Consider the following 12,810-nt stretch of genomic DNA (forward strand, 5'->3'; position numbering starts at 1 on the left):
TATGACTTGGAAAACAATGGAAACTAACCAGGCCCAAATCCTCTAAAATAAGGAACTACGTACTCATGCGATGAGTTTCGAGTTGTGGCAAAAAATGAGAGATGTTTCCCCCTTCTTATAATACAAGAACGCTTTTTACAGTAGTGTAGTGTCAAAAATAATCTTATGTTATGTTATGAGACGGAGGATTTTTTTTTTTTTTTTTGAGTCTGTTATGAGACGGAGGAAGTCCTTATGAATCTGAATGCACATCAAGCCCACGGGCCACGGCAGCCTTCCAAGTGCCCTTTGCCCTCGTCGCAGATCCGGACCATCCTAGCCGTACATCGCAGGAAGCCTCTTCCTGGTTCCAACCCGACCCGCACAAACGAATCGGAAATCCGGATAGAGCGCCGCCCCCGCCCCGCTCCGCCACGAGATTCCGCCGCCGCCGGAAGCCGAGGACGGGAGGGAGACCATGACGACCATTCGCCGGTTCTGCTGCGACGATCTGCTCCGCTTCGCCTCCGTCAACCTCGACCACCTCACCGAGACCGTAAGCCATCCCCAAGAGATCCATCTCTCGCTCCCTTTGTTGCTACTGTTTCTCCACGACGCCGTCCGGCCGTCCTCTTCCCGGTCTGATACGTCGATTCGCTCGCCGCAGTTCAACATGTCCTTCTACATGACGTACCTGGCTCGCTGGCCCGACTACTTCCACACCGCCGTCAACCCCGGCGACCGCGTCATGGGATACAGTATGCCTCCAGCCCTCATACCATTGGTCGACTTGTGATTCTGCTTCTTTGTTTCTCAGATTAGCTGAAGCTGTAGAGTGTGAACCCCCTCGATTTCGCTCTGGAGAGTTGAAGGGTAGGAATTTTTAGGGATAGGTTTATCTGTCTGTTTAATTTGCGCACAAGTAATGGTTTCTGGAGGTGCATATTCATTTCAATCCTGTGAATCTTGGTAGAGTTTATGACATTGTTCTCCAATTTGGCCTTGCTCTGTGCCTCTCAGTGGTGAAAGCGGCACTTGTGATTGTGTGAGATTTGAAGGCTATTTATTTACAAATGTTGCCAATTGACAGTATAACTGTAGTTAGCTTATGGGTTTGAACTTGAATGAAAAGGGAATGAACATCATCATATTAGAGAGACGATGCCTTTTTGTGGTGTCAATTAGACGAATACAGTCTTTTCATGTTATATCTGTTCCATTTCTGCCTTGTCCACTCTCTCATAGTTTAGGAGGATCTTTACTTATTAAGTTGGGTATCGGCTGCAGTTATGGGGAAGGTTGAAGGACAAGGTGAATCTTGGCATGGACATGTTACGGCAGTGTCCGTTGCCTCAGAATTTCGCAGACAGAAATTAGCCAAGACGCTCATGCACTTGCTGGAGGAAATCAGTGATAAGATGTAAGTACCTAGTTTCCTTCTGACTGAATCACCAGTATTATACTGTTGTCATATATTATAATGATTTCTGCTTTATCCCCCATTGAAAGCTTTCATCACTCTCCACAATTTTAGCCGCCAAAAAGCTTGTACTTCCTGATTCCAGCATCTCGCAACTTGATCTGTATAACCAACCTAGTTCAAGTTTGGAAGGTCTTCTGTGTGTCCTATGGGTGGGGGGGGAGGCGTGATGGCTGACCAGTTGGACAGTAACAATTATCAAGAAAATATGATCAGAAACACATCTTGGCAGAATTTTGTATAGTAGTAACTGTGCCGTGGCATTACAGTTCTGTGCTTGCTAGCTCCCCTTACAGCTTCTTATCAGTTGCATTCTCAAGAGCATCTCTCCCAGGCACATTTCCTCCTACTAGGCACCACAACCTCTCACACATCATAGAATTGGATGATTGAATTAAATATATCAACTCTATTGATGCCGTACTGCAGTTTACTCTTCTCTCTGTTAATATACCATTTTAAAAATACCAACATTTGGAATCCATAACTGCTGTAATCTGTTGAACCTTGTACTAGACGTTACTCCATATTACACTAAGGCTATTCTTCTGTTCAGGGATAAGGCCTATTTTGTGGATCTCTTTGTAAGGGCGTCCAACATGCCGGCAATAAGGATGTATGAAAAGGTACGCCTGCAAACTTCATGTTCGATATCTTTCTGCTGCTGTATAGTACTGATAACTGATTAGTCAATCCCCAGTTCTTGAAACCAGCAATTTCTTATGCTTCCAGTGAACAAAAATTATTATAATGTTTGGCAACGAAACCAAGAAACGATATGCGAAGCTTGCATCATAGCATGTATATTTTAGTTCAAGATGAAAGTATCCTGAGCAAACGTATCTAATTATGCTCATTGTTCTCGTAGCTGGGCTATGTGGTTTATCGAAGGGTGCTTCGGTACTACTCAGGGGAAGAAGATGGCCTTGGTAAGTACTTGAGTGTCATACTTATGTCGTCTCATACTCAGATTATTTGCTCCGATGCTATTGCTCACATTTTTATTTTATTTGTATTTTCTTAGATATGAGAAAGGCATTATCACAAGATGTTGACAAGAAGTCCATCATACCACTCAAGAGACCAATTACACCGGACGAACTTGAATACGACTGATGCTAAATTCTAACTAGCACTCTTGCGTGGTTGTGTTCCCATTGATCTGCACGACTTCTATGGCAGCTCAACAAGTTATTATCTCTAGTGTTGTTGAATGAGTGATCCTGAATTTTTCTATTCGCACATTCCTGTTAAGATTTGACGCAGTTTTCATGGTGAGCCGACTGGTGCATGCTGAAGTGGAACACCAATGATTTCTAGCTTGCTATTTTTATCTGGGCATGTCAATTTTATTTTTATTTTGAATTGGCAAGTTAAAATTCGTTTGACCATGCCCATGGCGAAATTCTAACATCTGCAGCGTTGGTTGAGTACTAGCTGCAGTAGTAAATAGATGGTTGAAGCCACAACTCTGAAGAGATAGCTTCGTGGCTTACTTTTCACATATTTCAGTATAGAAAAGAAGAAAATGAAACCATTCGTCCCAGCGTAATTGATAGGGCATTCGAGCATCTCATCACACTGAGACGGCGTTTTCATGCGTGTGGTTCCGGTGGGGTATTCACCCATTGATCATCAGATTGGGTTGTGTCTTCATTTGCACAATGTTGGAGCTGAACTCCATTGAGGATTCCGGAATCCCTACGTCCTCCAGTCAGCTACTATACCATGGCATCAAGCTCTACTAAACTCCAGTCAGCAAATGTCTTTGGTAGAAGCAGTAAAGGACGCACTTGGGTTGAATCATTTGCTCAAATGCGGATCTTGTATAGATAATAAGAGACATGTCTGACAAAATCCCCTATTTGTATATGAGAGCATCACGCCCAGGTCCGACACCGATGTAATGGACAGGGATACCAACCAGCTCCTCTATCCTCTCCACGTACAGACGCGCGGTCTCCGGGAGATCATCGTAGTCCCGCACCGACGAAATGTCCTCCTCCCACCCAGGCAGGGCCTCGTACTTGACCTACACCAGCAGAGACCACCGTCAAGCCAAGCAAATCACACGAGTATCAGAAGCTGGTCTTCGTTCTTCGTTACCTTTGTTTGCTCCAAGATATCGAGGTCTGCCGGGAACGACTCGATCGCTTTGCCATCTTCGGTGCAGTAGGAAGTGCCCAGCTTGATCTCCTTCAGCCCGGTCAGCACGTCGAGTTTCGTCAGGTTCAGGGAGGAGAAGCCGTTGATTTGGCAGCAGTATCTGAGCGCGACTATATCGAGCCAGCCACAACGCCTGGGCCGACCTGTTGTGGTCCCAAACTCCATTCCCGATGCGCGGAGCAAATCGCCCGTCTTGCCCAGCAGCTCCGTTGGGAATGGGCCAGATCCAACCCTGGTTGTATAAGCTTTTACCTGCAGGTAGAAATATGTTCGGTTTTGGAGCGGAAGACGAGTTGGACGATGAAGAGAACGTTAAGAGGTTCAGAGGTAACTGAGCCCACCACTCCGATGATATCGCCGAGGGTTCTTGGAGCAATGCCGAGGCCAGTACAGATCCCCCCAGCTGAAGGACTTGAGGAAGTAACAAATGGATATGTCCCAAAGTCAATGTCTAACATGGTAGCCTGACCACCTTCAACCAAAATTTTCTTCTTCTGCAAGATCGACTCATTCATGAAATGCACGGTATCAGTAATGTACGGTCCCAGACGTTCGGCGAACCTTTCGTACTTCTCGACCTCCTCTTTGAGGGTCTTGCTGCTATATTCAAATCCTTTGAACCGCGTCGCTGCATCTTTCAGCAGGGTGTTAAGCTTGGCACCAAAGGTGTCCATATGCCGCAGATCACTGACCCTGAGCCCGTTCCTGATGACCTTGTTCGAATAGCACGGTCCGATTCCCCTCTTTGTTGTTCCTATGAAGGAGTTCCCGAGCTCCACCTCTCGAAGCCCATCGACAACCTGATGGAAATCAAACAGAAGATGGGCACGGTCTGATACCAGAATTCTCCCTTTGCATGAAACCCCGTTGGACTCCAGTCCGTCGATTTCTTTGAAGAACCCAGGGAGGTGAACCACCGCTCCGTTACCAATCACGCACTGTGTGTTCTCGTTGAGGATACCCGACGGGACGAGGTGCAGCGAGAACTTCTTCCCCTCGGAATTATATATGGTGTGTCCAGCATTGGCTCCACCCTAAGAAGTGATGTAAAACACCCTACACGTTAGGAAGAAGGTAAAACATGCAACATCAAATCTTATTGCAGAAAGTAAGAGCAGGCAATAGAACCAAATTAAGCTAACTGGCTACAAACGCGCAGAAGGAACGGTCAGTTGAGTGAACTCGACGAGCTACGATGTCGGAAACAGGGACATTGTAAAAGAGCTAGAGAACTGTGAGAATTTACAACATTTTTAACAAGTCGAAGCTGAATGGTCCCATTTCTGATTGCACGATCACCGAACCAGCGACGGCATTGAGCAATTTCGGATGGCGCTTGACCGGAGAACTGTGGGGCAATTCATCGAACACCATCCGGACTAGACAAGCGAAGGCATTAAGCAGCAGCAACGAGAGAGCGCGCGCGAGAGAGTGGGAAGTGGGAGACCTGGCAGCGGGCGACGACGTCGAAGCGCTGGGCGAGGATGTCGACGAGCTTGCCCTTGCCCTCGTCCCCCCACTGGGTGCCGAGCACGCCGGCCACCTGGCTGAGCGACTCGAGCCGCCCCCGCGCGGCCGCGGCAGCAGAGGACTCCTCCGCGACGGCGGAGACGGAGGCGGCCCTGAGCACCACCAGCCGGCGTAGGCGCGGGCGCGGCCGCGCGGCGGGGAGGAGGTGGTGGGCAGCGGCGGGGTCCAGGGACGGGAAGGCGGAGACGGGCATGGCGCCGATGGAGGGAGAGGACGATCAGGTTGAATGCGATGGCTGTGGAAGCGCCGTTATCCCCTCGGCTCAGTCCAGAAAATAATAGTCTGAATTGTCTCCAGTTTTAAAAAAAAAGGTCTGAATCATCTCAAGTTTCAGAAAGAGGTTTGAGTTGTCTAATAAGGTTTCAAAAGAAAGAAGTCTGAATTTTTCTAACGTAGAAACTGTATTGTAGCAATGCACAGATTCAGAAAATGGAAAAAACTATGACTATGCAACAGTTTCATCACATAAAGTTGCTTTTGCTTTCTTGCTATACTGCATCCATTTGATTAGAGTTGCATACTTCAGTTGCTACAAACAGCCACTTGCGTACACACCACACACACATTTACGCAAATTTGGTATGAAACCATCAGAGAGTTTTATTTGAAATCCAAATCTTAAAACATATTTCTAACCATTCTTCTAGTGAATAGGCAGAATAAACACGGACCAGTTGCTTTCACCCCAGGGGAACATCAGGTTACGAAAGCTGAGAAATGGAGCCCACCAGGGGGCAGTTCTCAATCCAATCTCGCTGAAGAATGCACACCGATAAACAAAATCAGATTTGGTCACGATCAACTAGGTGAGCACAATGATCGCAGATCAAAATTTTCCTTTCAGGTATCTCGGTACATCCAGTCAATGCAAACAACATAAATACCACAAAGGCGGATACTCATCACTAGTACAAGTGTATCATCGATACGGATACTACAACATAATATGCCGTCCCCTGATGAATTCGGTGCATCAGCGACGTTTGGCAGAAGCACTGGACTCGGCCGCCTTCTTCCTTTGCTTGAGCAGCTCCACTTTGCTCTTCTTCCTATCATTGCTAATCTGCAAGATCACAAACAGTACCGGATTAGTTATACATCTCAAAAATGCAACATCCAGAATGGCAGGTATTAGCGTCGATGCAACTTGATCAGCATTTGTATCAGAAAAGCAAGGATCCAGCTGGGCATTTGTATGCGTCGAGGATTTAGTGGCACTAGAAACGTGACCAAGAATCACCAAAGAACCCATGGTGAGATGGGTCACCGTATGGCCATGGTAAAAAAAAGCCACTCTATAAGATGAAAAGGACAAGGTGGTAATACAGGACGAATTTCATGTAAATAAAGTGTGGCCAAGTATTTATATATACTTACCAACAATGAACCTACAGTAATGCACGGGTAGAGAAATAGCAAAGATAAGTTTATGGGCAAAAATAATTTACGGGGTAGATAAAGATGCTGCACAAACAGGTGTTCGTGTATCTTGTACAAACGACCCAAGTGGTGTGGTATCAGCTATCAACTTCAATCCAATGGCTAATACTAATATTCCACTGTATCGGTATGAAACTTTCTCATTTAAACCCACAGAACAAGGCATTAAAATTTTGAATATAGTTTGACAAAGGGAACAAATGAGATCTCATTCAAAAAGACTAAATTATAAACAAGAAGAACAATACGATAATGCAATTAAAGAGTACAGTAGTAGCTATAGTACAAGGAGATGTACCTTCATTGCTTCCATAAGGCCTCTCTTCCTCCTGGAAACGACAGACTTGGCAATGTCGTTAGCATCCTTCTCAGCTTGTTCAATAGCTGCCTTCTCATCTTCGTCAGCAACATCGGCTGCGCTATCAGCCTTCTTATTTGACAAATTAGAGAAAGTAGTTCCCTCAATTTCCATCTTCAGCTCCTCGTGGTATTTCTTCTCTTGCATCTCCAACTTTGAAATAGAAGGGGGATGGCGACATTACACAAAGTGCATGAATGTGCAAAAAAATAAATAAGACAGAAGTACAAGAGACTAGTATACTGAAATGGGAAGGAGCTCACCTCCCTCTTCTTTTGAGCAAATTCATTATGCTCAGATTTTGCCTCTACTATCGAACTGCCCAGATCTTCATCACCTAAACCTGGCAGAGGCATAACTTGGTTTTGACCAGCAGATTTATATCCCTCCAAGGTCACTGCATAGTCAGGTATATGACCCTCTTTATCGTTGTCCACAAAAGGTGATATATGTGGTGGAGGCACCCTAAGATCAAAAAAAAAATATCAGCATCATGACTGCTGCGTGAGTTAAGCTACTTGAAAACATATTTTGCATAGCACACGAATAGGCAGTAGACAAAAGCTATCAGTTCAGTTACAAGCGTAAAGAATACTAAAGAAGGAAGGCAGAAAATATCCTCATTGTGTAACAGTGTTTAAACACAATTTGATGAATTTGATGTGGACAAGCATTCAGCTAAGCTAACAAGTACTCCCTCCCTTCCTAAATATAAGTCTTTTTAAATATTTTCATATAGACTGCATACAGAGCAAAATGGATGAATCTACACTCTAAAATACGTCTACATACATCCGTATGTAGTCCATATAGAAATCTCTAAAAAGCCTTGTATTTAGGAACAGAGGGAGTACAACGGTGTCAATATTACATTGCACACATCACAATTTTAATGATGCGACACACAAAACCATCAATTAGTTTAGCTAGAGACTTTAAACACATAACACACAGTCCTGATTCGTAACTTCAGCAACAGGAATGTGCATATTTAAGTGATGTCATGTGTACCAGCATATACATATGATACATAACCTGGGATACATACCTTCCAACAATATAGTCATCAGTGGGAATTACTTTGAGAATGTTTACACAATCAAAAATCCATTGTGGTTGAACATAATGCCTGGAGAGGAAAACATGGCTCTGGGTTGGCCTGTCAACAATCTGCAAAACAACATGACGATACTTAATAGTCAGCAGATAAACTACAATGAGAGGGCATGTGTGCACTGGAATGAAGTGGGATGGTATCTTGTGTAGAGGAAATTTAGACCAATCTTGATACCCCTGGTAAAAGCTCATGGGCAAGCAAAATCTACCTGATGGGTGATATCTTCATCTGTTTCATCAAATGGAGCTCCTTCTCCTTCCCACGAAACAGTTCCTCCAAATGCCGGAATTATAAACAAGAGAGACTCCCTAGGAACCTGAGAATGAAGAGGAAGATAATAAAAGGATATAAGATATTGAAGCCGAGGCAATTAGTTCAAAAACAATAGCTTTGCAGTGATAACAAATTCACTACCTCACGACTTAAGTAGAACTTCAGATCTTTGAATAAAGTCCTGCACTCTTTAACGCTTTCCTCCTCTGTATCATCAGCAGTTGATTCTTCTACAAGATGCATTAATGCACCAGGTTCATTAGCAGGTAGCTGATGTTGAAGCTGTGCCAATCTGAGCTCAGACTCGTCAATTTTTGAGCTCTCTTTATTATTTTCAGTCTCTTTGCCTTCAATAAACCCATTAGACTCTGGATTTCCTGGCAGTCTTCCAGAAGACATATACCGGGACAACGCATAGAGCTCTGGTACGAACATCAGTGTGAATGTCAAACAAAGAAGAGTCAAGAGAAATGTAGCAAAAAGAATCCTAAAACAAACATGGTACATAGTATGAGCACGAGCACATAAAGGAAACAAACATGCTAGCTAGCATGACTATAACAAGCACCAGTACTTACCCGCAGCCAAAGCTTCTAGACGAGGATCCAGAATAGGCGGATAGTTCACATTTATTGAATGGTAAAGCTTGAAGTTCACAAATCCTAGAAGAGTCTGCAGGCAGAACAGGATTTGGTAAAGCTTGCAGTTATGTCTATCCACTAAACTTATTTAAATGGATGTGATACTGCTAAGCAGGAATGCACGATAACTGACGAGTATCCACAATCTCGCCTACCTCGTAGAATTCCAAAAAGGTAAGCATCACATTGAAGTCGACATCATCAGTTAAAACTTGCTGAAGAGCATGTGGAGTAAGCCAGGTGATCTTTTGCCCTTGAACTTCAGCCTTCAAAACGTAGTATAAAATTATAAACATCGACTATAAATGACTAAATGTGCGCAAAGATATGCAGATACACAACTCCACAAAACCTACCTGGTAGTATATGCCCTTGACAGATATGAATGTCTTCCGCAGGGAATTAGTTCGAGAAATATATGCTTGCCATTCATGGCTTAACCTACAATGTACAAGGATGTATATTAGTAGTGCAAAATAAATCTCTGAAAGAAGCAAGCACCAATTTGCCTCTGCATTTGCATTACAATATTCTGACATTCAACACAGGTGGTCCACAAAACAAGGTGAGAATATGGATTTTAGCAAAATCCAGGTATTTCATGGCTGCTGGAAAAACTGTTACAACTTTCACATCCTCAAATTCTTAAGGCCCCAACAAAACAGGCCAGGCACAGAGGTGCATTGTAGTTGCTAGAAAGGTGAGGAATAACAGAATCTCTGGGAGCAGGAATCTAAACACCGTGTGGGGGTTATGTGTGTGAGGTTCTGAGAGAGGATTCACTAATCCAGAAGAGGGCATACCTGCGGCAGTTATGGATTCGCTGTACTTGCACACGTTCGCCTTCAATAGCAGGTAAAGCCGCAAATAAATGCACCATCGTTAGGCAATCATCCAAGTCTCTGAGAGCATCAACAAAAGATGGATATCTGTACAAAACAAAAACAAAGACACGCATGTGAGAGACCAGTCTGGATAAAGACCAAAAGAATCAAACTTGAACTCACTCATTACCTTTCAATGATAAGTCTATCAAGTTTGTAAGTCGGTGGTCGATTCAACAATCTGTCCGCCAGATCCCTGTTTTTCTTAGCCATAGCCTTTTTAACTTTCTTTCTGTGAACCTTGATTTCTCTGATAACATGAAATAACAAACCGATTAGGAAATCATAAACTATCAACGAGCAATTACTCATTGTACCGTAAAAATATAACCCAGCAACATCATTGTCATATACTCACGATGTATTTACTCCAAGCAAAAAAAAGTGCAGTTAGATACCATAAGTCAATATTGCCAATGATACAAACAGATAAGCCAGGCTTTTCATGAGCAGCGATCAAGTAACCACAGATTGCTAGTCTGTATTACAGTTATCAAAATTTCATTAACGACGTACTAAATACAGAAGGTGCAAATTGAATAGGTGATGGCGCATTGATTGACTAGCTAAGTTTGTTTTGAATTATTTTTCCGCTGATGGACACCAGCACTCTAGTGAAACTATAGCTTCCCACTTAAGGCCACTATTTCCTCTGCCGCATGCTCCATTCAACAAGGAGCTGACAGTTACCAGGAGCAAATAAATCACACAACTAAGAAATAACTCATTCAGAAAGCTTTCGAGATACTTCCATCCAGGTCACCTCAATACAAACAAAAAATCAAGAGTCCCTACCAGTAGGACAGTATAGATCAGACCATCCATGGCGCAATTACAAAACACAGGGTAAATGGCGTCTATTTAATATGGAACATAAAATTGCAACCAAATTCAATTCCTGAGACACTTAGCCCCTGATGGTACAGAACGAAGTGCAGCTAAGCAGAAAAGAGAGCGCAAGAAACCTCTTTTACAGTTATATATCAACCATGTGGCAGACTTTGGCAAGGAAGCTAGCCAAGTACCTGAACTTCTCAATCAAAGGGTCATGGGCAAGGAAGGCGATGTCCTTCATGTGGTAATAGGTCTTGTGGTTCCCCTCCACCTTCTTCTTGGGCTCCCGGGGAAACACTCCCTTGAGAATGCATAGTTTCCTGCAACAATTCGTGAAAAAAAGTTAACCCAAAACCCTGGTGACTTCGCATATAAAATCCACCATCCTAAATCTCGCAGCACGCGAGCCGGACAGAACACGATGAATTGGAAAAATCAGCTCCACGATGATTCTAAGTTGGTAGCAGCACGCACTGTAAACCACGGTAAATTTAACTACTCGGTGAACCACGATGACAGGGGCACTGTCGGCTAGATGGCTTAATGAAGCGCCTTCTAGCCGATAGATACAGTGGTTAAAAATTCCCCACGGGGTTGATTAACATCAGCTACACAAAGGAATTGGCCAAAGAAAATTAACAGTTCCTGAATGACCAGTCGTCTCGTCAGCGCTGAGCGGTGGTAGCAGGGAGCGAAAGGGGGACCTGAAGACGGCGAGGCTGATCTGCAGGTACTTGACCGCCTTGGTCCTGGTGATGTACTTGGCGGCGTTCCCCTCCTTCTTCTTGCCCTGGAGCACAGCAGAAGAAGCAACTGGTAAGGGACTCTGCCGGCGGCGCGGAGAAGGAGGGCCTTGGGAGAGAGGCGGGGGAGGGGATTACCGCGGGGCGGTAGTGCTTCGGCATGGCGGGGGAGGCGGCGGCGGCGGCGGGAGCGGTCGCCCTTCGGGGAAGGGGTGGGGGAAAACGAGAGGGGGCGAGATGGGTTTTAGGGTTTTGGGTTATATGGCTGGACCGCTGGAGCGAGTGCGGTCGGCTCGGTCGTGTCTGCTCCAACGCAGATATTTTCTTCCCGTAGCTTTGCTTTGCCTTGGCTCTCTTAAATTAAATAAAACCCTACTAATTTCACTTCTTTTTCACCTCTGTTTATTGCCCGTGTGAACCAAAATGCTCCCTTTTTTCTCCAGATAGTTTGGGTTGCTTACCACCTGCGTCACTTTGTACAATGCCCCTGCTAACTAATGTAAAATCCCTGTTTCGGACACGTAGTGAAAATGACAACTGACACGATGTACTTGTCTTTTACTCCCTCCGTTCCAAAATAGATGACTCAACTTTATACTAACTTTAGTACAAAGTTGGGTCATCTATTTTGGAACGGAGGGAGTATGTTATTAAAAGGCCTTATTCAAAGCTGAGCAGATTCGTTGCTGCCGTTATGTGTGAATGACATCCGAGGTTCTTCGAATTGGAGAAAATAATGAATACACACTGTTTTCTTTCATCAATCTTAAAGTGCAAAAGGCATTTTAAGAGTACCTTAATGACGTTGGGCAAAAATATTTCGTGGTTTTTAATTCTTGTGTGAGCTGTGTTTTTTCTAGCGGCTGATGAATGAAAGCAAAGCTTCGAGGCAATACTTACAATAGTTGGCTTGATATACCGCATGAGCGGGCAACGCTATTTCTGTCGACACATGAAAACAAGCAGATCGATTATAACATGTGGATTGTTTCTTTGTCACTTGAGTAAATGAATCATGACAAGGAACATGTCTCACTTTTATTGTGTTGGGAGGGATAGTACCCCCCCCCCCAACCGGTGATTCACATAGTCCTACCCACTAAGAAGATAAGCTAACCAATGTTTGAAAAACTAGCCATGGTCAACAAGTCAAGGAGAGGAGGAGAAATACCCCTTGGTTTCAAAATATTCAAACTTCACCCACAAGAATGTGTTCCAGTTTTCACCAAGACAAACTGAAGGATCAAAGATGTCGATAACGCCTACCGCCAGTCCGGAAATATAAGTTGTCTATAAATGCATTAGCTCCCTTCCACCAGGGATAACTCTTAGGGTGTGCTCCAAACCCTGGGCACAACCACACGA

General features: G+C 44.2%; 3 protein-coding genes across 3 annotated transcripts; 1 reads left to right on the top strand and 2 right to left on the bottom strand.

The window, feature by feature from the left end:
* Positions 1-341: 341 nt before the first annotated feature.
* Positions 342-2,817, top strand: LOC119286971 (N-terminal acetyltransferase B complex catalytic subunit NAA20). Its single transcript, XM_037566442.1, has 6 exons — positions 342-535; positions 647-737; positions 1,267-1,399; positions 2,016-2,085; positions 2,328-2,388; positions 2,484-2,817. The coding sequence occupies exons 1-6, from the start codon at positions 458-460 to the stop codon at positions 2,573-2,575; spliced, it is 525 nt and encodes a 174-aa protein (XP_037422339.1). The 5' UTR covers positions 342-457; the 3' UTR covers positions 2,576-2,817.
* Positions 2,818-3,094: 277 nt separating this feature from the next.
* LOC119286970 (adenylosuccinate synthetase 2, chloroplastic-like) lies at positions 3,095-5,402 on the bottom strand. The gene is made up of 4 exons (XM_037566441.1): positions 5,073-5,402; positions 3,967-4,659; positions 3,566-3,877; positions 3,095-3,491 (listed from the first exon to the last, which is right to left on the bottom strand). Exons 1-4 carry the CDS (start codon positions 5,346-5,348, stop codon positions 3,321-3,323), a joined length of 1,452 nt encoding a protein of 483 aa, XP_037422338.1. The 5' UTR covers positions 5,349-5,402; the 3' UTR covers positions 3,095-3,320.
* A 526-nt stretch (positions 5,403-5,928) lies between these two features.
* On the bottom strand, positions 5,929-11,683 carry LOC119286973 (pescadillo homolog). The gene is made up of 14 exons (XM_037566443.1): positions 11,584-11,683; positions 11,407-11,492; positions 10,894-11,022; positions 9,999-10,118; positions 9,788-9,913; positions 9,341-9,425; positions 9,140-9,250; positions 8,922-9,015; positions 8,485-8,765; positions 8,279-8,386; positions 8,002-8,123; positions 7,217-7,418; positions 6,894-7,106; positions 5,929-6,218 (listed from the first exon to the last, which is right to left on the bottom strand). The coding sequence occupies exons 1-14, from the start codon at positions 11,605-11,607 to the stop codon at positions 6,129-6,131; spliced, it is 1,791 nt and encodes a 596-aa protein (XP_037422340.1). The 5' UTR covers positions 11,608-11,683; the 3' UTR covers positions 5,929-6,128.
* Positions 11,684-12,810: the final 1,127 nt, after the last annotated feature.

Source organism: Triticum dicoccoides, chromosome 4A (genome assembly GCF_002162155.2).
Source record: "Triticum dicoccoides isolate Atlit2015 ecotype Zavitan chromosome 4A, WEW_v2.0, whole genome shotgun sequence".
Lineage (NCBI taxonomy): Eukaryota > Viridiplantae > Streptophyta > Magnoliopsida > Poales > Poaceae > Triticum > Triticum dicoccoides.

Bases quoted from the DNA above. Each gene is read 5' to 3' on its own strand.
- LOC119286971 (XM_037566442.1), top strand. From the start codon at position 458: ATGACGACCATTCGCCGGTTCTGCTGCGACGATCTGCTCCGCTTCGCC. The intron at 1,400-2,015 runs GTAAGTACCTAG...TCTTCTGTTCAG, and splicing joins GAGGAAATCAGTGATAAGAT to GGATAAGGCCTATTTTGTGG. The intron at 2,086-2,327 runs GTACGCCTGCAA...TTGTTCTCGTAG, and splicing joins CAATAAGGATGTATGAAAAG to CTGGGCTATGTGGTTTATCG.
- LOC119286970 (XM_037566441.1), bottom strand. From the start codon at position 5,348: ATGCCCGTCTCCGCCTTCCCGTCCCTGGACCCCGCCGCTGCCCACCAC. The intron at 3,878-3,966 runs GTGGGCTCAGTT...TTCTACCTGCAG, and splicing joins TCGGCGATATCATCGGAGTG to GTAAAAGCTTATACAACCAG. The intron at 3,492-3,565 runs GTAACGAAGAAC...CTGCTGGTGTAG, and splicing joins ATATCTTGGAGCAAACAAAG to GTCAAGTACGAGGCCCTGCC.
- LOC119286973 (XM_037566443.1), bottom strand. From the start codon at position 11,607: ATGCCGAAGCACTACCGCCCCGCG. The intron at 9,016-9,139 runs GTAGGCGAGATT...TTCTGCCTGCAG, and splicing joins CCTTTTTGGAATTCTACGAG to ACTCTTCTAGGATTTGTGAA. The intron at 7,419-8,001 runs GTATGTATCCCA...TTTTGATCTTAG, and splicing joins GATGACTATATTGTTGGAAG to GGTGCCTCCACCACATATAT.